Here is a 25,786-nt window from a genome sequence, read left to right on the forward strand (position 1 = left end):
AATACCCAAAAAGTAGTATTAAGTGAAACATTTATTTCAATATAAAACATACCCTTCGCAGTTCGCAACTGCTCTAGATATTCCTTGCAGTTACGTTTCCAATGACTGGGTTTCTTGCAGTGATGGCAAACATCCTTGGACTTTTCCATGTTTGAAGCCTTTGTCTTGTTCTTCTTCTCGGGTCCAGTTTTCTTGGATGGGGCAGAACGTTTCTTACCCTTTGTACTTGGCCCCTTCTTAGCAGAAGAAGAGGAGCCCACCAAGAGAACCGATTTATCCTTCTTTAAAGTGGCTTCGTAAGTTACAAGCATATTGACCATCTCTTCAAGGGAGGCCTCTATCTTGTTCATATTGAAATTCACCACAAAACCGTCAAACGATGAAGGAAGAGAGAGAAGTAATAAGTCCACATTGAGTTCATGCTCCAATACCAAATCAAGCGTTACCAACTTCTGAATGAGCCAAATCACGCGTATCCCATGATCATGGACCGAAGTCCCTTCACGCATGCGACACGTCATTAACTCTTTTACAGTAGCGAACCTTTCAGCTCTCGATTGAGCCCCAAAAAGTTCCTTGAGTTGTACGTGAATGTCAGCAGCATTCACGGTGTCCTCAAATCGCCTCTGGAGTTCATCAGACATCAAAGCTTGCATATAACATTTGGCCTTGATATCATGGTCCCACCATTTATCAAGTTTGGCCAACTCTTCCGGACTTATATCAGCTGGTGCTTCCTTCGGAGGAGATTTTTCTAACACGTAGAACATCTTCTCCGAGGTCAAGACAATCTTCAACTTACGGAACCATTCCGTATAGTTTGCGCCAGTCAGTTTATTTTGTTCGAGAATAGAGAATAGTGGATTGCGCGAATTCATCTTAATGAAATACTGAAAAGAAACAACAATAATCAGTGATTGTTTAATTAATTTACTAAGACATAAAATAGGCAAAATTTATTTTATGAATCTCACTCCCACTATTTTAACGATTTCACTACCCTCTAGTGAAAACGAGAAACATTTTCTTTCGTGGGAACATGGAGTTCAATTGACAAACTATAGTCCCGAATAATATCAACCAACCATAATTTTCAAAAGGTAGAGCCCAATTGCTTCCAAAGCAACCTTCACGTTTTTACCTCATGTCCAATAAGGGCTCAATAATATGACGCCGTTTATTGTGACATGTCAAGATGACCCATCAATATTAAGTTATGATGGACGGTCGCCATGTGGATCCCCCAATAATATGAGCCGATCCCATGGGAGTTCCACCCAACTTACAACATTTGTCGATCCAATGTACAGCTTTCCGACGAATGGGCCCCCCCAATAATATGAGCCGGACCATATCCGCGGGTAGCATCTCATACATTGATCGTTGATGGAAGGTAGGAACATTTAAACAATATTTAAATTTTCTTTATTTATCTTGATATCAATTTTAAATCATATTTAAAATGAGGGATTTTAATTTTGAAAATTTGTCTCATCATTTAAAATTTGTATGCTTGCGGGATTCAAACAATTTAGTCTAAACATGCATACAACGATAATATCATATATTATATTTTAGGATGATCGATTCCATTACTAATCGACCCGTGGTTGCCAATCACGAGTCTAAGTCCAATCCTAGGTGATATGCAAGTATGCAATGCAATCCTATTATATTGTGCTTCCAATTTATATTTCTTCAGTCTTTATTGTTTGCTGGGCCCACCTTCGTCTTCAAATCTTCATCTCCCACTAAGTATAATGTATTTACAATAAATAACTATAACAAGTAGGGGATACATTTTAAGGGATGGGAACGGGCCATAAACCAGGCCCACTTTTATTACATATGACAATTCATATTGGGCCATAAACCAGGCCCATTAATAAATCCAACAACAATAAAAACAAATGTAAATTTCCTTACATACACCTACAAAATTGGTCATGGTAATCGATCATCCTTATCCAATAATATTTAATTCAAAATTAATTTATTGGATAACATGCAATGGCAATTAAATTAAAAAGGATAAAATCATATTCCATATATAAAATCTTATTTTACATACAAAATCATATTTTACCTTTTTATCAAATAAAATCATATTTTACATATAAAATCCAATTTTATACATAAAATCATATTTTACTCAATTTTTCCATAAGATCATATCTTATCATCAATTGTACCAAAAATAATTAATTTCATAAAATCTGATTTAACGGATAAAATCTATAAATTTTCCAAAAATTCAAATTTATCCAAAAATCAATTTTAAAATTTTCGGACTTGAACAATTCGATCCGACGCCCGTGGACCAATCAAAAACAATTTTCGATCGGACCAAAAATAGAATTTTAACATATTAAAATTTTAATTAAAAATAAAAATTAATTTTCCCGGGCAGCCCGTCGCTGCCCATGCGCCGTGCGCTGCCCTGGGCAGCGATGGACTCGCTGCCCTTGGGCAGCGACGTTCGCTGCCCCGGGTTTGCCCATTAATTTTAAATTTTTAAAATCCTTTTGTTTCAAAAACCAAGGCTTAAAAAATTTTTGTACAATCGATTAATTTAATCGCTTGATCTGAGCAACCTGGCTCTGATACCACTGTTGGAAAACGGTGTTCAGATCAATCAGAATTGATATCCGGTGCAGCGGAAGTTTTAAAATTTTATATGGAACGATTCCATAACATGGGTATCAAAACTTTACGATTAATTGTGCGTGTAAAAATTAAATAACAATTAAATTTTTACCTTGAATCTCAAAACGAGATTATGGACACCAACAGATAACTCTGCTCTTGTTGTATATCCCACGAACTGATGGACGAACAATTCTTCAATCAGGTCCACGAACAGAAGTTTAATCCCTCTAATAGACTGAACTAGAAAGTCTATCAGAAGTTTCTGCGAAGAGATAGAACAGATATGATTTGCTAATTCAGACTGCAAATTCGAAATTCGCAGACTGAAAATTCTCTAAGACAGAGAGAGGGGGGAGGCCGAAATTCCTAGACTGGAGGCTAGGGTTTTCGAAAATTTGAGTGTAAGTTGTGTCTAATTTCTGTACTGCAATAACTTATTTATAATGTGGGCTGCTAACAACTTAGGGCCCATTAGTCATAAGTTAAAGCCTGACAAGCAAAGCCCGCATGTTCAGAAATAAATATAAAATTCATCGTGACTCAGATTGATAAACCAATTTCACCAATGTGCACAGAAACCATTTCTGCATCTTTTAAAGTCAAGATAAATTTTTTGAATCCGAATTCAGTGGTTTCCAAAAATGTCCATCACTATGTCATTTTAGGAAATCTTACTCCCTTTACTCTTAAATAAGAAGTCCCACTTCTTTATTCACTAAATTTAACTCTTTAAATTTAATTATCTCAACGTGGATTAAAAATCCATTACTTGTGTGACCCTCAATGGTTCAGGGATACAGCTAGCCGTGGGCTCACAACTCCTTGTGACTCGGAACAACAATTTTCGACTTGCCTATCAAATCATGGTAAGAGCGCCTAGCAACATCGCCCCATGATTCCCTAGGTATCATTGATAGTGCCTGCAAGAACCAATAGATTTTGGTTAGCGTACAGTACGGTCCCTTCATCCATATATCCCGATCGAATCAACAACTATTGGTAAATCGAGAGTCGTTCGAGATTCGATAACTATGCAATGCATCTTGAAGATCAAATAGTGACATCACATGTGCTACTAAGAAACCATTTCTTAAAACACATCATGTACTCTGGCCAGAGATTCGTCACACTAATATCTCCTCAGATTGCATAGGATATCCACACTAGCAAGTATGTGGTGAATCCTTGACAACAAAGCTTCGACTCCTATATGTGTCATAACTGTACCCAATCCCGACACCTGATGACCCCAATAAAGTCGATAAACGAGTCAAAGTGCAGTACTAGCATATAGAGTCTCAATGATGTTTCAAGTAGTAAGGACTAATGGTGTACAACCAAAACCGCGGACTTTATCCACTCGATAAGTGATAACCACTTGGAAAGTCCAGATAGGGTAGTTCGATCATTCATCGTATGAATATCCATTTGCATGCTTTGAACATCTCTATGTCCCATACCAATGAAACGTGGTACTCGGCATCGCAAATGCTAGTCTCAATCTTGAGCGATCCTTATCCTTATTAACGGACGGCTCAATCGACTAGGAACTGTTTAGAATATACAGTGACTATAAGATGTGTTTCATGATAGTCATCCCCATGTGCCACCACATCTTACATACACTATAGTATATTCAAGGTCTTCATCTAAACATCTTATAGTATGTCACAACATAATAATATGATAAAAGATAAAGTAAATGCCATTATAAAAGTGTAAATTATATTAAACAAAAGATTGTTTATACATAAAGTCATAAAAGCCCTAAGCCACAAGTTGGCTCACCGGGCACCCACTCTTTCATCTAGTTCCTTTTTTCCTAGTGCTAAAAATGTTACTCTTCTGTTGTTAATGTTTGCCATAGAACTTGCCATTTTTGCTAGCTTGTCCGCTTCCTCGTTTTTGGCCCGGGGAATCTGCTTTATTTCATAGCTATCTAATCGTGAGAGGAGTTCGTTAACCCGAAGTATATATTTTGCCATCTTTTGCTGAATAATCTCCTCGGAGTTGATTAACAACAAGCTGAGAGTCACTGTGTGCTACTAGTTTTCTGGCTTCTGCAGCTAAGGCCAACTTAATACCTGCTATTATAGCTTCATACTCTGCTTCGTTATTCGATGCTGAAAACTGGAACTTAATGGAATACCGAAATTTGTCTCCCTGTGGATTCTCTAATAAGATCCCAACACCACTCCCTGATGTGGTTGAAGATCCATTGACAAACACAACCCAGGTGGGGGCGGAACTTTCTGCATCGACTGTTTCCATTTCTACTATGAAATTTGCGAGAACTTAGGCCTTGATTGCTGGTCTCGGTTGGAATTCCAAACCAAATCCGCTTAATTCTACTGCCACTTCACCATCCCGCCGGACGCCTCTGGGCTGGAAAGTATTTTCTTTAGAGGATGATTACTCAACACTACTTCTTGATGGGCTTGTAGGTATGGGCGTAACTTTCTACCTGCGACGACAACTGCTAGTGCTAACTTTTCAATATTACTGTACTGTAGCTCTGCTCCTTGCAATGCTTTGCTTACATAATATACTGGCTTATGCTCGCGTCCTTCTTCTAATGCCAGCACGGAACTGACTGCTTCAACTGAGACTGCTAAATAAAGGAACAGGGTATCACCTTTTTGCAGCTTTACCAGCAGGGAATGTGTGACTAGATACTTTTTAAAGTCATCGAAAGCCTGTTGGCAATTCAGTTTCCACCTGAATCTCTTTCCTTGCCTTAAAACTTTAAAGAATGGCAACCCTTTGTCTGCAGATCGGGAGATAAACCGATTAAGGGCGGCGATCCGCCCTGTTAGCTCCTGCACTCTTTTTACCATTTTTGGAGGTGACATGTTCAAAATCGCTTTGATCTTCTCTGGGTTAGCTTCTATCCCCCTCACAGAGACCATATAAACTAAGAATTTTCCTCCTCTAACCCCGAATGTGCATTTTTCTGGGTTTAATTTCATTTTATATTTCCTTATAATGTTAAAACACTCTTGGAGGTCTCCTATGTGGGTTGAAGCTTGTATACTTTTAACAAGCATATCATCTATATATACTTCCATGTTGCGCCCGATTGTCTTCTCAAACATTTTGTTTAGAAGTCTCTGGTAAGTTGCTCCTGCATTCATTAGCCCGAACGACAATACTTCGAAGCAATAAATCCCTCGGTCAGTTACGAAGCTTGTATTTTCTTGATCTTCAGGTGCTAGCCGTATTTGATTATAGCCTTGGTAGGCATCCAAGAAGCTAAGCATCTCACACCAAGATGTGGAGTCGACTAACACATCAATTCTAGGAAAAGGGAATGGGTCTTTAGGACATGCTTTGTTCAAATCTGTGAAGTCTATGCACATGCGCCACTTTCCGCCTGGTTTTGGAACCAGTACTACGTTTGATAGCCAGTCTGGGTATACCACGGGACGTATATACTTGGTTACTAACAGTTTCTCTATTTCATCAGCGATGAGTCTGCTCTTCTCCTGGCTGAATGTTCTTTTCTTTTGCTTCACTGGTTTGACCTTTGGGTTTACTTGGAGGTGGTGAAGTGAATAATCTGGCGGTATACCTGGCAGTGCTTCATCCTTCCATGAAAATACGTCTGAGTCTTCTTTTAGAAAATTTGTTAAGGCCTCCTCTAACAGGGTTGGAAAATCCGACCCGATTCTGACCACCTTTTGAGGATCTCCGGGTAACACTACTATATTCTTAAGTATTTCGATGGCATTAATTCTTTCGTTCTTCCCGCACTCATTCTCCACGACATGAATTTCGCTGCGATTTAGCCGATGTTCTATTTTTGTTTTATTTTCTACGAAGAGTTCTCTGAAGCAGCTTGTCTCTTTCGATTACTTGCAATTGTTTGCAAAGTGATGGCGTGGCATTCTCTTGCCAACCTGGAGTCGCCAGTAGCTTCGTCAACTCCTTCGGGCGTGGGGAACTTGAGTTTCATATGGTAGGTGGAGCTTATTGCTCTAAACAGATTTAAGCTAGGGCGGCCTAAAATAACGTTGTATGCTGATGAAGATTGTACCACAAGAAACTTCACCATCCTAGTAACCCTTCGTGGGTAGGATCCTAATGATAGCGGGAGGGTGACTTCTCCTAATGCTTCGACGATTTCTCCTGCAAATCCGACTAGCGGTGTGTTGACTGGAGTTAATGAGGCATTGTCAATCCCTAATTTTACGAAAGCATTATGAAATATGATATCCGCTGAGCTTCCCGAATCCACCAATATCTTTTTTACCCAGAAATTAGAAATTATGGCAGAAATGACCAGGGAGTCATTATGTTCCCCACGAAGGGCTTCCAAGTCGAGGTTGCTGAATGCTACTTCCTCATTTGTTGCACTGACTTCGAATATGGTGTGTGCCTGGGTCCTATACTCAAGGGGACAATCTTGTATTGCCGCACGGATAAAATTTTTCCTTGCCCTATTCGAGTCTCCGCACGCCGGACCTCCGGATATCATGGCGATTATGCCTCCGTTGGGTAGGTACTCGCCTGGTCTCTTTCCTTGATCATTTATTTCTTTCTGCTGATCCATTTTGTGCTGGTGCTCGGGATGCTTGTTGTTATTCCGATGATCTCGAGATTTGTCTACGAAATTTCTTAAGTGCCCTTGCTTGATTAGCCTCTCTATTTCTGCTTGTAGGCTAAAACAGTCCTCTGTGGCATGACCTTTGTCTTTATGAAACTGACAATACTTTTCAGACTGCTGCCTTTTCGGGTTTTCTTTCGTAGGGAGAGGGGGTTGTATCAATCTTTGTTGTTCGGCTATCACTAGTATGTCTGTCAAATGAGCGTTAAGCGGGATGCTCTGTGGACGAGGGTTGTACGCTTCTCGCTTCTCCTCTCTCCTCCCAGTGTTTGATTTTTCATCCTCTCGCTTTCTCTTTATGAGGTAACGTGGTTCTATAATTTCTTCTATCCTGGTGTACTTTTCAGCCCTCTCTAATAATTCTTCAAGAGTATTTGGAGGTCTTCCTGATATTGACTCTTTTAATTTCCTTTGACGGAGATTCTGTTGCATGATTCCTGCTAGTAATTCATGATTAACGTGCGGAACTTCATGAACAGCCTGAGTGAATCGCTGCACGAATTCCCTTAGGCTTTCTACTTCCTTTTGGACTATCAAGAACAAGTATGCCGCAATTTTTGGATATTTTTGATTAATAGAAAATTGGTGGAGGAAGCGTGTAGTAAGTATCTCAAGGCTGTCTATCGTTCCCGGGGATAGCTTGTTGAACCATGCGAGGGCTTGTCCTGATAGGGTAGTTCGGAAGATTTTGCAATATGCTGCGTTGCTGATGTCATAAAGGTCAGCCTTTGCATAGTACCTCTGCCAGGATAGCTGTGGTGAACGGACTGCGGCGGGCGGGCAAAATGGCCGTGAGGCCCTCGTCGCCCTCGGTGCAACGCATGTCTTGACGGCGAGGTGGTGCGTGACTATTTGCCTCATCCTCTCAAAGTTCTCTTCCATTCTTCCTATTCACTGGTGGTACTTCGTTAGTTCCGACCACTTCTTTCTCTCGTGAATCCCTTTCTGAGTGGTGCGAGCATACCTCTCCACCAGGTGCACTTGGGTTCTTGCTACCCTGTTGCTGAGCCGCCAGGTACAGTGCTATAGCTTCTGCTGCAGCTTTGGCTGTTGCTTCCTCCAATAAAGCCTTCTAAGCAATGGGCAGATTTGGAAACAGATAACCTTGATTTAGAAGAGTTTAATGATTATATGCAACAATTTAATGACTCCTATGTCTCTAGCCATACTCAAAGTTCTGAGTGGGAACACCAACTTGACTCCGATGAGGAAGAAGAATTTCAACGGGCTGCTGAGAGCTTCTTGTCTTCGGGTTACAACCTTCGTCCTAAGAATTAATTTTATGGGCTTTTCATTTGTTAGACTTGTTTTTCTAAATTTCTATTAGCTCATGTTTAAGCACCATGGAGTGCAACTTATGTTTACGTTATTTTGGAGGTTTGGTTCTGCCCCTCTTTGTAATGCTTTTTATTATCAATAAATTTTGTGGCACCCAGCCACCTTTATCTTTAAAAAAAAAAAAAAAAAAAACTTGTACCTCATTCTCAGTTTAACGTGCTCGAGTCGTGCCAAATCAATTCAGAAAATTCTGCTCAAGTTGGACTTCTAAAATTCTGCACTTTCATCTTCAAGGATAAATGGATGCGAACCTCGATCAAACTCTTCTCGGTTCGAAGCTGGATTCCCGAGTTCGATCCACTTCAATATCAAGCTGAAATGAGAGTTATTCAACTACAAACCATGAGCTAAAAGCTTATTCTCATCATTCAAATCCAAAGCAAGAAGAGTGAAATAAACTCAACTCAAAACTCAAGATATATCTCGAAGTCGACGGCGTAACGACGTAACTCGGACTTCCAAACTAGATTATCATCATCTAGAATATCATATGAACTTAAGATCATACTCAATTCAAGTCCACAATTTCGAAATCCAAGTCCCACAAATTTCAGATTTTCGGTTTATCTCATAAAATGCATAACAATTTCATACGATGTCCGATCTTCGATCCGTCTTCGATTTTAGCATGTCTACTAAATCAAGTACACATATCTACTAGCAAAATTCGAAATCATCATTATCTCCAAAATCAAAGTTGAGCAAAATCGAGCCAAACTTACGGCATATTGAAGCTCTCGATGCCGTGATCATTTTTCTCTACTCCGATCACTTTTCTACGGACGGATCGTCGATTCTCGGAGCTTCTCATGGCTGAAAATAGAGTTGGGTTTCTTCTTTGTTTCTCCCCCTGCCTCTCACGAAGTTGGTCTGAAACATGGATTCAAAGTTTGCCACTAATCCCCTAATATATGCATTAGTTGACTAGTCATAGGCAAAATAGCCATTTGGTCCTTGTCAAGTCTTTTCAAGGTCAATTCGATCCTCGATAATTATTTTAATTCAATTTCAATTCTAAATAATTTAAGAATATTAGAATTTAAATCAAAACTCCAAAAATTTCCAAATTAAATATTCTCGAATCAAAATTAAATAATCGTGCTGATAACGTGTTATGAAAAAGTAAAAATTTATAAAAACTCAAAAACTCAAAATATTCTCAAACTCCACACTTTAAAATTTCTTATCTCAAATTGTGATTTTTTACACAAATGGAGAGACCTATTTATAGATCTCAATTGGAGATTAGTTCAAAAATTAATTCATCATCATCTACATCATCACACACTAATTTTCAAAATAATACAACTCAATTTTCAATATTCAACTCTAATATAATATAATATATATTTTCAACAAAATAGTCTTTTAAGAATTATATATAATCCTAGTAGCTACTTAATTAGTAAAAGAGTTTAGTTTAATAAATAAGTCTTCCTTTAATTTGACATCGATTGACATGTGTATGTGTGACCTTGTCAAACCAGCGATAGAACATGAAGGGATCACATTTTCAACATTCACACGCTTAGTGTTAATAATTCCACCTAACTCCAAATATAATAATTGTTTGTCTATAGTTGATGATCACTCTGTACTTACACTGAGTAATATTCAACTATTTTTTTAAAATAATATATACCATTTTAAATTTCTTGTCATATATATTTTTTGTTTTTGAATGCAATGATCAACTGAATGTATTGCATGGAGCACGTATATTTTCAAAAGTGGAAACTTTTATATACGATAAAAGCAAGTTTTAAAAAATTAGAAGGGCCAATGAACTCAAGCTTATGAGGAAAAAAAAAAAGAAAAGAAGACATTTGCTTTTAAGTTTACTAGACTTGGGTCGGGCACCGACAAATGATCAACTAATTCATCGAACAACAAATGAATACTACAGACCAACAAACCTAACACATTTTGTTGGTTCCAAAGTTTTTTTTTTTTTTTTAAAGAATTTGTTAGTTCAAAAGTTTTGTTTTACTTTGATAATAAAGAGGAAAAATTATTTTTTTGGTCTACTGTGTTTGTTATTTGCGATTTTTGTCTACTATATGTTGTCAGATTTCAGTTTTAGTCAATTATATTTGTTTTTTTTTTCAATTTTAATTATTTTTTCGATGTGACGCTGACGTAGAATAATGCATCGTGTATATCACATATGCATTGTCGACTAAAACGAATTAAAATTACAAAAAATTAGAACATGAACATAAACATACCAAAATCACAAAGTGACAAAATTATCGGACCAAAATTGCAATTTAATAAAAATTATTTGGTTAAAATCTATAGCTATCCAACAAATAAAACTTCTGAAACTCATAATCCAATTCGCTAGAGGTTTAATATTTGAAAATGGGTTTAGTTAAGACTTAAAGATTTGTATTAAAAAATTTATATGATGCGGATGAAATTAATTAAAAAAGAAAGGATTCATAAAAAAAAAATTCCTTGTGAAAAAAAAAGGTTAACTGAACTTGGCCTGCCGGCGGCGACGCTTTGGCCGTTGGGAATATCAAAAGGTTCAAAATTTCCGGCAACCAAAACAAATTTGACTTTTCTTCGCGGAGATGAAAGTAATCATATTCTATATTCAAATCAAATGATTCATCATTCTTGCGCAGTCTTCTTCGACCCCGTCAAAACTCGACGATCATCGGGGGCGGGTCCGCATCGGTCGTGATGGCGGCTAACGGCGGCGGAGACGGCATCCGGGTGGGGCCGCACTTCGGTCTTCCGGAAGAGATACAATCGGTGCTGCCCACGGATCCGTATGATCAGCTGGATTTGGCACGTAAGATCACGTCAATGGCAATCGCGTCGCGGGTGACTAAACTCGAGACAGAGGCGGATCTTCTCCAGCAGCAGCTTGTCGACAAGGATCAGGCCATTCTGGTGCTTGAAGATAAGGTTTCCCAGCTCGAGAATGCAAACCAGGAAATCGAGTTGCGGTTAAAAATCACGCGCGGCGAAAACGTACTCACTAGTTCGATCAGACCCAAATTGATTTTCTTGTTGAAGTTGTTTTTCATTCTCTAGTTGGATTGCAGATTAAGCTATTGAAGGAGAGAGATTCTTTGGCTTTCACTGCAGAGAAGTTGAGCCAGCACTTAGCCAAGGCAAGTAGTCTTGACTACTTTGCTGCTTTTTTTTCATGTTAATTTTTTCAACTTACACCGTATTGATTGTTCCTTAATTTCATCCAAGCATGAAATTCTTGAATTATATTTGGCATATGTTGAAGATAAATAAAGGCTGAAATGCCAGTGTAAGGAATTGGTAATTGTAATTGTGAGATCTACTAGAGTAGAAACAGAATATTTCTCTGATCTTTCCTTCAGCTCCATTGTCTTGTTATCACATTAATTCTTCGACTTCGTGATGATAAGAAAACAAACGATGAAATGTGTTTTAAACTAAAAGCTATGCCAATATCTTACTATGAATATGCATGAATATTGGAGCAAACTCTGTGAAACAGTGAAAGTTAAAATCACCATTGCTCTGTGAGTAGTTAATATTGGATGACAAATTTTGTCCGGTATATTGTTTCCATAGAGGCGTTTAGTAAACACAGAATGAATTTGGAATTTGAACCGAAGTTATTTAGGTCTTCTAATTCCAATACCTTGTATCCTCGTCCTGTCTAGTGACAGTTCTAATATGTGGATTTCATGTGGAACACTGTTCTTCTTACAGTTGCAGAATTTTAAAAGACAATTGATGCAGTCGTTAAACGATGATAGTTTTACAGTACGTTGCCTTGATCACCATCTTTTACTACTAGAATAGAATTTGGTGAAGTTCAATTAACCTACATCTTTTATCTCACCAGCAAACAGAAACTGTAGATATTTGCACTTATGAACAATCTGTCCCCAAGGCCTATGCAACCAATGGTAATTTTAATTTATTTACAATGTATTTATGTGATACATCGAACTTGGTGGTGCACGCAGCTCCTGTTCGTTATGGTATGTCCATGTTACAGTTCGAAAGTGGTACCTTCGTCTTTGTTTCATGTTTTCATGTTGATTTATGGACTTATGGTTGCTTCTATATTTTAGATGATGATTCGAATGGCTACAGAAAACACCATTCTTTCGGGACATCTAATGACAGTGCAAGTGTAAATGACATTGGTATTGTAACATCTATCTTTGTTTTTCTGATGTACACTTTCCTGGTTTGCTGTCCAAGGGGTGATTTTGTTAATATTTTCTGGTTCACAGTTGTTCAGCAAGCTAAGAAATTGTTTTCCTCTACACCAAATGAAACTCCCCGATTTACTCCTACTGGAACTCCACATGTATTTTCTAGTAATGCTTCCCCAAAAAGATACTCAGCCGCAAGCTCACCTCACAGAACCTCTGGCACAACATCTCCTACAACTCAGGGATCAACTTCTCTTTCTTTGTGGTACCCATCGAGCCAGCAGTCATCAGGCACAAACTCTCCTACTTTAGGCCACCCGCTACCAGGTCTACCAATTTAAACAGTATTAATTTTATATGAATTAATCGAGCGTTAGCTTTCTGGTCGCTTTCATGTGGAAGTTTTAACTAGTATACTTAGTGGTGTTATGTTATTTGTTCTGGAAACTTTGTAGCTCGCCCTCCTCGAATCACCGGGAAGGAACTATTTCCTCAAGCCAGGTGAGTTCAGTTTCAATGACAGTACTACTGTGACCGAGTAATCTTTCAATGTGACTTGATCGTATGCATGGTTTCTGGTATTATTTGGTATAATGCAGGAAGCGGTTATCATTGGGGCAATTTAGTGCATTCCTAGCCAATGTGAAGGAATTTAATGCACAAAAGCAATCCCGTGAGGTGAAACACGAAGTCGATAAAAACCATTGTGCATCTAATCTAAGGGCCTATAAATATATTGTTCTCATCACATGGGTTTTTGCTTTCAGGAGACCTTGAGAAAAGCAGAAGAGATTTTTGGAATTGATAATAAAGATCTTTATGCCTTATTTCAAGGGCTACTTAGCCACAGCATCCACTAGAGCAACTAGTGGTCAGTGGAGCCACATTTTCGTTATTGTTTATCTGGTGCAATCTTAAAAGTTATTAAAACAATTAATGTTGATGTATAATCTGTTTTTATATGACCTTTTATGATTCGTTTATTTTTCTTCCCTTTCTAGTCTTGTTCTCAATTCTCATGTAATAAAGTGCTGCTAGCTGGAAATCCCATCGTTGTCAATGTTGTAAAGAGAAGAAAAAATTCATGATTTTAGACATATATAACTTATCAACTTTTCATTCATTCACTCACTTGAGTTTTATTTAGTTTTGGTCTGTTGTTAACCAAATCCACTAAATTCATCAAATATTGTTCTTATGGTATTGATGTTCCCCAATTTGGTTCATGTCGCGACAATAAAATTAAAGGTATGCTACACATATTACTAAACTTAAAAAAAAAGGAAAATAAATAAAAGACCACTCAATATGCCATATATAGGAAACTTTGATGTCAAATAAGAATATTGGGTGGATTTAGGGACTTGGGTGGAAAAAATGAAAAAAAAAAAAAAAAAAAAAAAAAATCGTAGTGTTGTTTGAAAATCAAACATAGAACATTCCTTCAGTAAAATCTAAAACAGGACAAAAATGTTATATAAGCATGCACTAGCTAGCGAGGGAACTACACAAATTTCCTAATAATTACACATGGGTTCATGCCCTTAATCATTTAGAACCGTATAGTTCTATCATAAATAGACAGACAGCCATAATTTTACGAATTACCAAAAAAGAGTAAAGATCTTGTGAAGTGAAAAAGAAAAGGTTAAGATCGTTTTTTGACAGATGGGATTGGATTGGCATCCCAATCGAACGGCAAAGAATTACATGTGCAGACGGAAAGATTGACAAACCCACGAGCACAATATCTCTATTGGCCCAACTATACTCTGGTAAATCGTACTATCTCAGAATAGTTGTTTTTAAGGGTCCAAAAGGGGGAAAAAGTGTTCAAATTCTCTACTCATTTATGCCTTGGAAATCTAATCTCGTCTCAACATGAATCTCTAGCCAACATGCATGAACATGAACTTGCTCCCAAGTGAAACCAATTCATGGAAACGAAAATCCGACAGTCATCAATTCAAGATTATATACATATGATTCCTGTCCGGCTTAGCTTTCACGATTTTGTGTTCCTCAAGATATTTCTTCTTAGTTCTTCTCAAACTTGATTGATGTCTTGGGATAGAGAAAATGGGTTTTTGGTCCGACTTAGTGCTTATATAGAACCAATGTCGTGTTGACGTCGTTTGTATGGAAACTTCGATCCTACCCCACGGGTAATACCCATGAAGTAGATGGAACTCTCTCGTTGGTCCAAATCATGTGAGACCCACATCAATCGGATCCACATAATTTGAACTAATCATGTGCTTTCATCCATTCTATGGGATAGGACCGAATTTTTCTCGTGGGTATCATGTCACTATTCTTTTTTAATTACTTGTTGGTACTTCTCATGACGCACTAAAACACATTGGGTTTATTTTTTCATAATTTCAATTATGCATTTATCGTGAAAGACCATAATAACGCTGTCAATTTAAAGGAATAAAGACCATATTTTTTGATGGAATAATGGGACGATCTAGGGCATGATCCGTACTTCAATCCCGATATTTAGGCTAGCTTTATTGCGGAAATTACTAGCTATGGGTGCACAAAGAGATTATATATGGCTTGTGGATGAAGCTCTGACACTGCAGGATTGTATTCCCTGCCCTTTCAGATCACCACAAAAATATTCCACTTCCATTTTTTGCTCCATTTGTTTCAATTTATTGTCATTAACTCTAATCATTATAACATGCATGAAGTACTACAAGTTGCTTAACATAAAATCCCGTCGATTTAGGGTCTCCTAAATTGTTATATAAATATCGAATTACTAGCTGGTTTATTTTTGCAGATTTAATTGTAAAATGAATTGTGCACGTGCCAATTAAGGTGAGTCTAATTAGATATATTCGCCTCAAAGCTGAGGGCTCATGCTCTTTTTGAAATCTCAAAATAAATATTTTACTATCTATACTATTATATAAAAGTTGAGCCTATTATAGTAACTAGCTTTAAGAACACCAAAATTTTTTATTTCATAATTACCCCTTCTTATCCACTATCTCAATAAACCTCCCTCTCAATTTATTTTTTGGCATTAAAAAAATTACATAAAAAATCATTTATTTTACACATGCAAAGCATGTGCATTTTGCACTAGTATATATAAAATATGTGTGTGTGTGTGGAAAATTTTTTTTTCATAAACTTGTCTAATTTTGGATTTTGGTCCATTAAATTTTTAAATTTTTGTTTCGATACATCAATTATTAATTTTTGGCTATATATATTATTCAATTGTTAACGTCACATCAGATAAATAAGCAATTTTCGAAATCGTGTTAGCATTTTTTGGTGTCACATCATCATTTTCCGATGTCACGTCAGCATTCCGAAAAAAATAGGTTGAAAGCAAAAAAAAAAAATGTTAATGAACCAATTAAACTTTGGAAATTTATCGAATCAAACCCAAAATAAGAAAATTAGTAGACCACACAATTAAGTTTAATTTCCCCAAATATATGTGTGTACGTACATATAATACACATTAAATAGGCTATGTACTTATTCCCTTAATCTTACAGTAAAACTGACTAATCATTTGGGTTCAATTGTTTCCATTATAATTAATATAACCTGAATTCAGACACGACAGAAACTAATGGAACAAAATCAATTTGTCTATTATTGCAAACATTTTCCAGCTAGGACCAACCCCATATCCAAAAAAAAGTATGCATGTGGATATATAGTGAAAATTGCAATAGCAAAATAAAATAAAATTTAATTAGAAATGTCATTTTTTATGCGGTAAAATAAAATCCCTCTCTCATTGCTATATATAGTTGGCAGCATCAAAGCCTTTCTTGGCAAACCAGCTAAAAACCACATTTAACTTTTTCCTCAATGGCTGCTTCATTCCCTGATCCACACTATTCTCATCATACTAATTTCTCCGCGGAAATGTTCAACTTCCCGTTCCCGATTCCGGCTACTTGGACCGACAACGTGATCGGTGAAGACTCCTCGAATATGTCAAGTATATATAATATTAATGCAGGAATCAATTATCAACTTCCATCAATGAACTGTGACATGAATTCTCCAGTATCGGTGTCATCATTTCCTGAGATTTTTGGGGCGTCCGACTGCATGCCGGCGCCTGAATTCTCAGAATTCGAGACGGGTTTTCGTGGTAATATGGCTGCATGTAATTACAAACATCAGATATTTGAGCCAGTAGAAGAGTTCATGCTCTGGCCAGCTTATCACATGGCTGCTGCTCGGGTACATTTCTATATTTGTTAATATTCTTATGGTACATACACTATATTATATTATTCATAATCACACACATTTTCATGCCTCCAAGATTTAATCATCCACAAGTGTCGCACATTAATTCGCATAACCTGGTGAAACTGTTTAATCTGTTCCAAAACCTCGAACTTGTCATGGGTGGCACAAGTGGTAGCTAGATTTTACATTTACATATTTATATACTTGTATTGTATGTAGAAAAAGCCAATATAAAGCATGCATGTCATGGAAGATTGGCCATAATCATTATACATACATGTATTAATCAGAATATATGTTATACCATAGTAGCTAGGTACTACATTCAAAAACTTTGAGGGAATCTCATTAACATATATTGCTAGGGAATACAAACCAAACAAGAAGCAAAAGCTGAAGAAAGCGAAGTCAAGATTGGAAGATATTCGGTTGAAGAAAGGAAAGGTCGAATTCTTAGATACTTACAGAAAAGGAACCAGAGAAATTTTAACAAGACAATCAAGGTACTTATTTTATCATCTTAATTAATTAAATCAAGAGCTAAACAATGCTATAAATATTGCCCTTATGCACACACATATCATGTATATATGTTTAATTATGCAGTATGCATGTCGCAAAACCCTAGCAGATAAGCGTGTCCGAGTCCGTGGAAGATTCGCCAAGAACAATGAATCCTGTCATGAAAATGAAAATGCAATGAAGAATACAAGTCATGACTATTGTTATGATTCACTTGACGAACAACTTATCCAGGTAGAGTACTTTTTAAAATTGTAGCTAGCTAGCAACATATGCTTCTCTTAGGTAGTGTTTGGAAGAGCTTCTAAGAAGCACTTTTCAACTTTTCTTAGAAGCTCTCCCAAACACTACCTTAATGTTCTACGTTAATGGATGAACATATCATATAATTTGTATTAATTGTCAGATGAAATATGAGGAGGGTGATTGGTTGGAAGTTGCTGTGGCAAGTCTTGCATATTTGCCTTACATATCCAAATTTCCTGATTATGTATAGCTTGCTTCATTTTGTATATATATATATGTTGTTTCATCAACCAAATGATTCGGATCAGGATGTAATATTTCATGTCGATTACCATATTTTAATGAATTTTCAGGTCATTGACCATGTAAGAACTTAACATAGCAAATGCCGTACTGCCAAATGTAACTCTCGAAAGCAGCATCATGTTTTTTTTTTTGTGCAAAAGTTATAATCTTATTAATGTACTTCGACCCCGAACTTGTGATAATGACTGGTTTTGGTAGTTATTTTCTTAATTCCCAACGGACAAATTCTTGGATAAGTTATCACTGAAAGTGGCTAAGCAAGCCCTTGAAACATGCATTTATAGAACTACTGTTATATATTGTGTAACTTAACCAACAACAAATACAATTTCCTAATAAATTAAAACCAATACATCCTTCTACTTTTACATATTCATATGTTTGATATTTCATTTTTTATTCTAATTGCCAAGATTGTGCTTACCAAATATGTTAAAGCTAATTACAAGAGGATCATGCAATTACGTTTCAAATTTTCACAATGATTTTTCTAATCAAGGAACCTTGAAAAAATGGCATTATAATATTAAGGTAGTGGTTATAAGACTATATAACGTGTTTCCACATCAAATTAATTTGATGTTCCCGGCATACACTCTCTCTCTCAAGCCTATCACCTAGCTTTCACAATCAAACAAAGAGTGCCATTATATATATGTATCACGTGATAATAGAATTTTTGTATCAAGAGGTCAACATACACAGGGCCAATCACATATCCCAGACCCAAAAAAAAAATCTATCAAAGGTGGCTAAGTATAAGTTTTGTGGACGCGCGGTCTCAGATATTCGGGGTAATGAATATGGATTTTATATTAAAATTAATTAACTGAAAAAATTGCACCCATCGCTAGCGACTAGTGAACTCGATTTCACTAGAAATATGTCAGCTTCTCTCTGGGTTAATTTCTTGGTTTGATCTTGGCTCACTGCAAGAATGGAACAAGTAGAAAATGTGAAATGGGTGTCACAAGCAAGCATTCTCCCAAGCGTAAGAAAACACCGAACATCGATCTTTAATCATTGAATAAGGTAAATATATCCACCGCACGACATGGATCATTTAGACCAATCACGTACATGAAAACACAAGCAGTGTTATGTTTAACGCTATTAATTCCCCATAGACTTGAGATGATCACTTGATCACATTTCAAATTTCAATTAGAAATTTCCTTTTTTCGATCGATTTTGTTGCACTTCTTCAGTTGGATCGGAAAAGATTGCCCCTGGTAAATGGAGGACGAGTGAAGTCATTTTCAGTGCAGCGGCACAATCATTACATATATCAATGAATGGAGCAGCTAGCACCAACAAATGGGATTCCGATCGATAATTGTCCTTTGAAGTGAGGGAGGGTCAAGTTTCCACTTGGAACACACTGGTGGATATAGGAATATTCACCAGAAGTTTATGATACAAATTTCTCCTAGCTAGTTTGACCTTTCCGATTTCTTGTTAAACTAAAATGATATACACTAGATGCACTGATAGGTTGACAATAACAAATAATAGCAGAAATTCTCGTCACCGAGTTCTAAACTTAACGACTCGAAAATTTTTCAATTGTTGCTTCAGTAGATGCCAAATCAAGCTAGATTAAGGTTGTGTTTTGGACAGCTTCTAGAAAATTTTGTTAAGTAAATCACTACCTAAGACCAATATAACATTAATGATCCAGAGAAAATAATATGATCCAAAAAGATGGAGACAATTGATGTATAAGAGTCTGGCCCATGCTTCAGAAAGCTAATAATGTAACGACTGTTGTTCATGATTCAATTCGACTACCTAGTTGCATGGTGACCGAAAGGTCAATAATCATAAAGCCTATATATATGAAACACAAATAATAAGATTCTTTAACAAATTTCTTGCTTTCCTTTCGGCCGGGAAAAATAATGTGCGTGTTGCTGTTTGTCTTGCTCGATGGTCAAATCATCATTTAGAAGTGCCAACAAATTATACCACCAAAGACAGAGTAGTACTCATGCTATAAAATCATTTAAGCGTGAAAGGAATTTTATTTCTTGAATATTTCGGCCTTAATTAATTGGAAATTATAAGATTTTGCTTTCTAGACAAGTTAGGATATTTGATAAATATTGTGTGTATATTTTCGAATATGTTAATGATATATTTGCCAAAATTTAAATTAGATCTTGATAAGGTGATTATTTGACATAATATAATCGATATTATCAAGATATGATTTACAATATTTGATAGAGTTTTTTTTCCTACTAAAACTTTGTTACCTATTCTTGTAGGACTCTATCTGAGGAAATCTTCAAAGCTTGGATGATTATCTATAAAAGAAGATTTCCACGCACAAGAAAAAAATGAGAGCTTCAGACGAAAAATACTCTGCGCATACTCTGAAGAATTCAAGGAAGATCTTGAAGAATTCTGAAGCAAGGTTTGCAACCATCGTTGTTGCATGTCTCCGTGTCGCCGTTCGTGTTGAAGACATCAGAGACAACACTGTGGGAACTGTGTTGTTGAAAATATTTTTTGTCTCTTCAATTTAGGCTACGGGAGTTGCATCCAATTTCTTTTATACTCTTATTGTATTTTAGGATGCAAGTTTGATTTCTCAACTCGTTGAGAAATTTAGGATTTAATGACTTTTCGTAAAATCACTAGGATTACTTTGTAAGACTATTCTTACGTTTACTAGTGATATTTAGCCCTAAGGCACCCGCACGAGTTTTATACTCGTGCAAAATTATTTACTTGTGTTTTTATTTACGCTTTAAATTTTCGCTGCACTATGTTGTCTGTGGTGTTACGACACAAACGACAACACTGCCTTATTTTACATAACAACCACGTACACCGTTTATTTCACATGGCATCAGAGCCGCCACTTGACTTTACTAAGTGTGTTCCTGGTTTGTGTTACAGGTTAGTTATGGACACTCCGTACACAAGTGCAATTCGTCCACCTATTTTGGATGGAATGAATTACGGCCCTTGGAAATTTAAGATGAGCATGTATATTCAATCCATTGAGTCCAAGGCTTGGCAATGTGTTCTTGATGGCTGGACACCACCTATGAGAGATGATGATGTTCCAGGACCAAAGCCAAGATCACAATGGACAGTCGAAGAGAATATTGCGGCTATTTATAATGCTAAAGCTCTTAATGCTATATTCACTTCAGTTGATATGAACATGTTTAATTTAATTGGTACTTGTATTTGTGCTAGGGATGCTTGGGAGAAACTACAAACTCACTGTGAAGGCTCGGCAAGTGTCAAGAAGACAAGGATGCATCTCATAACTTCAAATTTTGAAAAATTGAGAATGGAGGAATCAGAGACCATCATGGAATATAATGAAAGATTGAAGAGTCTTGCAAATGAAGCATCTATTCTTGGCGATCCTATTTTGAACGAAAGACTTGTATCCAAAGTACTTCGTTCGCTTCCCAAAAGATTTCACACCAAGGTTTGTGTTATAGATGAATCCAAAGATACATCTATAATGGGTTTGGATGAGTTAATTAGTTCTCTTCGCACCTATGAGATGGAGTTGGAAGCCGAAGATGACTCGAAAGGTAAGTCTATTGCTTTTCAAGTATCTAATAATGTTTACAATGATTTTGCTGAAGTTCAACAGGAAGTAAAGGATTCTGATCATGAGGAAAATTCTATTGTCTTGATCTCGAAGAAATTTACTGATTATCTCAAGGTAATGAAAGAAAAGAAAGATGTGAAAAGTGCACAATCCTCAAATTTTCCTAGACTGCCTACTTCAGAGAAGCCTCAAAAACCTGCTGCTACTCGAGGACCTCGTCAAAGATATGATAGTAAGGTTCAGTCCTCAAGCAAAAATTTTGATAATGTTCAATGTAGGGAATGTAAGGGATATGGCCACTATGCTTATGAATGCGCAAATCGCCTTCGGAAAGGTATGAATGTTTCTCTGAGTGATGATGATTCTGAATAAGAACATGAAAAGTTTGAACATGCTGATCTAATATCTTTTACTGCTTTACTGGAGAGTAAGAAAAATTTTCAGATCAATCCTCTTGGTGTTGGCTCCGGTGTTGCCACACCTAGACGCAACACTGTTCAAAAATCTGTTTGTTTTGTTGCTTCTAACCTTGATAATTTCAGTAATCATGAAGAACAGGTAGATGATCCTTATACTCTGGAAGGTATTCGTAAACTCTATGAAGAGTTGTACTGTGATTGGAACAAGAGGAATCAGTTGAACACAACTCTTACAAAAGAGAATACTGAATTGAAAGCTGCTATGGCTAGATTGGAAATTCTCTTGAGTAAGAAAGATCTCGAATTAGGGTTGCTGAATTCTGAACTTGAAAGAGCAAAAACAACACTTGATAAATTTAATTCCAGTTCGAGCAAACTTGATTTCATTTTGACTATGGGTAAGAATGATAAGTTTGGACTTGGTTTTAAATAAAGTGTTTTTGAAACTGGTGAATCTTCCAAAACACCAGTATTTGTGAAGGAAGGTAATGATTTCTTGAACCATCCTTTAACTGCCTTGAAAGGTAAGAAACCCATTGTTGAGAAAAATATTTCTGTCCCAAAGCCGAAACAATGAAAACGTCCTTTTGTGTGTCATTATTGTCTCAAACCTGGCCATATCAGGCCTTTTTGTCGAAAGTTGAAGAATGACTATGTTTTGTGGGAATCTAAGCAAGTGTTGTCCCCCGTGTTGCACAACACTAAGAGCAACACTGGCAAAAAGAACCCACTGTGAAGAAAGTTTGGGTTCAAAAGCCTGATGTCAGATGTTTTGTTATTTATACTTCTTTGAAAGCTAATACTGCAGGTAATTGGTATTTTGATAGTGGAAGTTCACGACACATGACAGGTTTGAAAGATCACCTCACTGACTACATTGAACAGAATGGTGGTAGAGTGACCTATGGAGGAGGTGCAAAAGGAAGGATTGTTGGCAAAGGAACACTCAATGTGGAAGGGTTTCCAAATCTTCACAACGTCTTACATGTTGAAGGACTTAATGCAAATTTAATTTCAATTAGTCAACTGTGTGATAATGATTTGCATGTGAAGTTTGATAAAAATACTTGTGAAGTTTTTGATAATGCTAATCGTTGTGTTATCACAGGTACACGATCAGTGGATAACTGCTACCAACTAGGTGAAGAATTAGCATGTAGACACTCAAAGATTGATGAGTTTAGTCTATGGTACCAAAAACTTGGACATGTGAATTTCAAGACCCTAAAGAATCTGAGTAAGTTTGAAGCTGTCAGAGGTCTTCCAAATCTAAAGACTGGTGTTCCATATGTTTGTGGTGCATGCCAAAAAGGTAAGCAAACCCGTGTTGCACATCCCGTGTTACAACACTGTGGGACAACACGGTGTCTTGAACTTTTACACATGGATTTGATGGGTCCTATGGAAGTCGAAAGTTATGGAGGTAAAAAGTATTCTTTGGTATGTGTTGATGATTTTTCACGTTTTACATGGGTAAGGTTTCTTAGAGAAAAATCAGATACTTTTGATGTGTTTAAGAAGTTGTTTACCAAGATTACTAACCTACATACTTTGACTGTAGCAAGAATCAAAACTGATCATGGAAAGGAATTTGAGAATTCATCTTTTTCTTCTTTGTGTGATAAGAAGGGCATCTCACAGGAGTTCTCAGCCCCAAAAACTCCTCAACAGAATGAAATTGCTGAAAGAAAGAATAGGACGTTGCAGGAAATGGCTAGAGTGATGATGAGCTCAAAAAATATCTCCAAAGGATTTTGGGCAGAAGCATTGAACACAGCGTGCCATATTTCCAATCGGGTTTATTTGAGAAGTGGTTCTTCAATGACTTCCTATGATATTCTCATGGAAAAGAGACCAAATCTTAACTATTTTCATATATTTGGCTGTGTGTGTTATGTTTTGAATGATAGAAATCACCTAGCAAAATTTGATTCCAAGAGTGATAAGTGTTTGTTCCTTGGTTATTCTACTAATAATCGTGCATATAGGATGTATAACCTTAGGACCAGAACAATGATGGAATCCATTAATGTTGTTTTTGATGATGGTGCAGATCTCAAAGGAAAAACTGCTGAAGATGATGTTGAAGTCTTGCTGGAAATTCCTCCCGAAGAACACAGTGTTGTCCCAGATGTTACAACACCAAACACAACACTGGTTCCTTCAGAAATTCATGAGAAAAATTCCCAAAATAATGAGGAAGCTGAAATGATTACTGAAAAGAACCTTCCAAGCAAGATACAGAAGAATCATCCTTTATCACAGATTATTGGAGATGTGCATGGAACAAGGCAAACTCGAGGTAAGGACAAAGTTGACTACCGCAAGATGGTCGGTTTAGTATGCATGAGTTTCGTGTACTCTCAGGTAATGCATTCCTGTTTTGTCTCCAATATTGAACCCAAGAATGTCAATGATGCTTTGAATGATAAATTTTGGGTAAATGTCATGCATGAAGAACTTGAGCAATTTGTCCGAAATGATGTTTGGTTTTTGGTTCCACCACCTGATCATGGTAATGTTATTGGTACAAAATGGATTTTCAAAAATAAAATTGATGAATCAGGAAACATCATTAGGAACAAAGTAAGGTTGGTTGCTCAAGGGTATACGCAGGTTGAGGGGGTTGATTTTGATGAGACCTTCGCTCCTGTTGCCCGCATTGAGTCAGTCCGACTATTTCTAGCTATTGCATGTCATATGGGTATAAAACTTTATCAAATGGATGTGAAGAGTGCATTTTTTAATGGTATTTTGAATGAGGAAGTGTATGTGAAGCAACCCAAAGGCTTTGAGGATCCACATAACTTGGATCATGTTTACAAGTTGAAGAAAGCACTCTATGGTTTGAAGCAAGCTCCACGAGCATGGTATGGTAGGTTGACCGAGTATTTACTCGAAATTGGCTTCAAACGAGGTGAAGTTGACAAAACCCTTTTTATTCAAAAGGCCAAAAGTGAAATTCTTATTTTTCAAGTATATGTGGATGACATTATCTTTGGTGCGTCTTCTCAAAAGCATGTTGATAATTTTGTTGAATGCATGTCTTCTACTTTCGAGATGAGCATGGTAGGAGAGTTAACTTTTTTCCTTGAATTGCAAGTTAAGCAAACAAATGAATGAATTTTTCTTTGTCAAAGTAAGTATGCAAAGAACTTGGTGAAAAAGTTTTGCAAAGAGAATGTTAAGAACATGAAAACTCCTATGGGCTCGAGTGAAAAATTAGGAAAAGACAGTGTTGCGGCTGGTGTTGACAACACCATGAATCGCAGCATGATAGGGAGTCTTTTGTATTTGACTGCTAGTCGTCCTGATATCATGTTCAGTGTGTGTTTATGTACTAGATACCAATCTGATCCAAATGTAACCCATTTAAAAGTTGTCATGAGAATTTTGAAATATGTTTCGGGTACATTGGACTTGGGATTATGGTATACAAGGGAAACCAACACTAACCTTGTAGGTTTTAGTGATGCTGATTGGGCTGGTGATGTGAATGATAGAAAGAGCACTACGGGTGGGTGTTTTTACATTGGCAATAATTTGGTCTCATGGTATAGTCGTAAGAAAAATTGTGTGTCACTTTCGACTGCTGAATCTGAATATGTGGCAGCCGAAAGTTGTTGTTCACAACTTCTTTGGATGAACCAAATGATTGAAGACTATGGTTTTAAGAGTGAACCCCCCATTGTTTATTGTGATAATTCGAGTG

The 25,786-nt window shown here is 36.8% G+C and overlaps 2 protein-coding genes across 3 annotated transcripts; one reads left to right on the forward strand and one right to left on the reverse strand.

The window, feature by feature from the left end:
• Window positions 1-4,997: 4,997 nt before the first annotated feature.
• Window positions 4,998-8,137, reverse strand: LOC140894436 (uncharacterized). Its single transcript, XM_073302942.1, has 2 exons — window positions 6,505-8,137; window positions 4,998-6,445 (listed from the first exon to the last, which is right to left on the reverse strand). The coding sequence occupies exons 1-2, from the start codon at window positions 8,135-8,137 to the stop codon at window positions 4,998-5,000; spliced, it is 3,081 nt and encodes a 1,026-aa protein (XP_073159043.1).
• Window positions 8,138-11,027: 2,890 nt separating this feature from the next.
• On the forward strand, window positions 11,028-13,883 carry LOC140864313 (uncharacterized protein At4g15545-like). Of its 2 annotated transcripts, none has more exons than XM_073268417.1 (9): window positions 11,028-11,578; window positions 11,653-11,721; window positions 12,302-12,355; window positions 12,438-12,576; window positions 12,670-12,744; window positions 12,835-13,083; window positions 13,212-13,257; window positions 13,356-13,434; window positions 13,524-13,883. In XM_073268417.1, exons 1-9 carry the CDS (start codon window positions 11,285-11,287, stop codon window positions 13,614-13,616), a joined length of 1,098 nt encoding a protein of 365 aa, XP_073124518.1. In that variant the 5' UTR covers window positions 11,028-11,284; the 3' UTR covers window positions 13,617-13,883. The 2 variants fall into 2 exon arrangements, with proteins under 2 accessions (XP_073124518.1, XP_073124519.1); XM_073268418.1 differs by having other exon boundaries at window positions 12,438-12,501.
• Window positions 13,884-25,786: the final 11,903 nt, after the last annotated feature.

The sequence above is a fragment of the Henckelia pumila genome, chromosome 4 (assembly GCF_033568475.1).
Source record: "Henckelia pumila isolate YLH828 chromosome 4, ASM3356847v2, whole genome shotgun sequence".
Lineage (NCBI taxonomy): Eukaryota > Viridiplantae > Streptophyta > Magnoliopsida > Lamiales > Gesneriaceae > Henckelia > Henckelia pumila.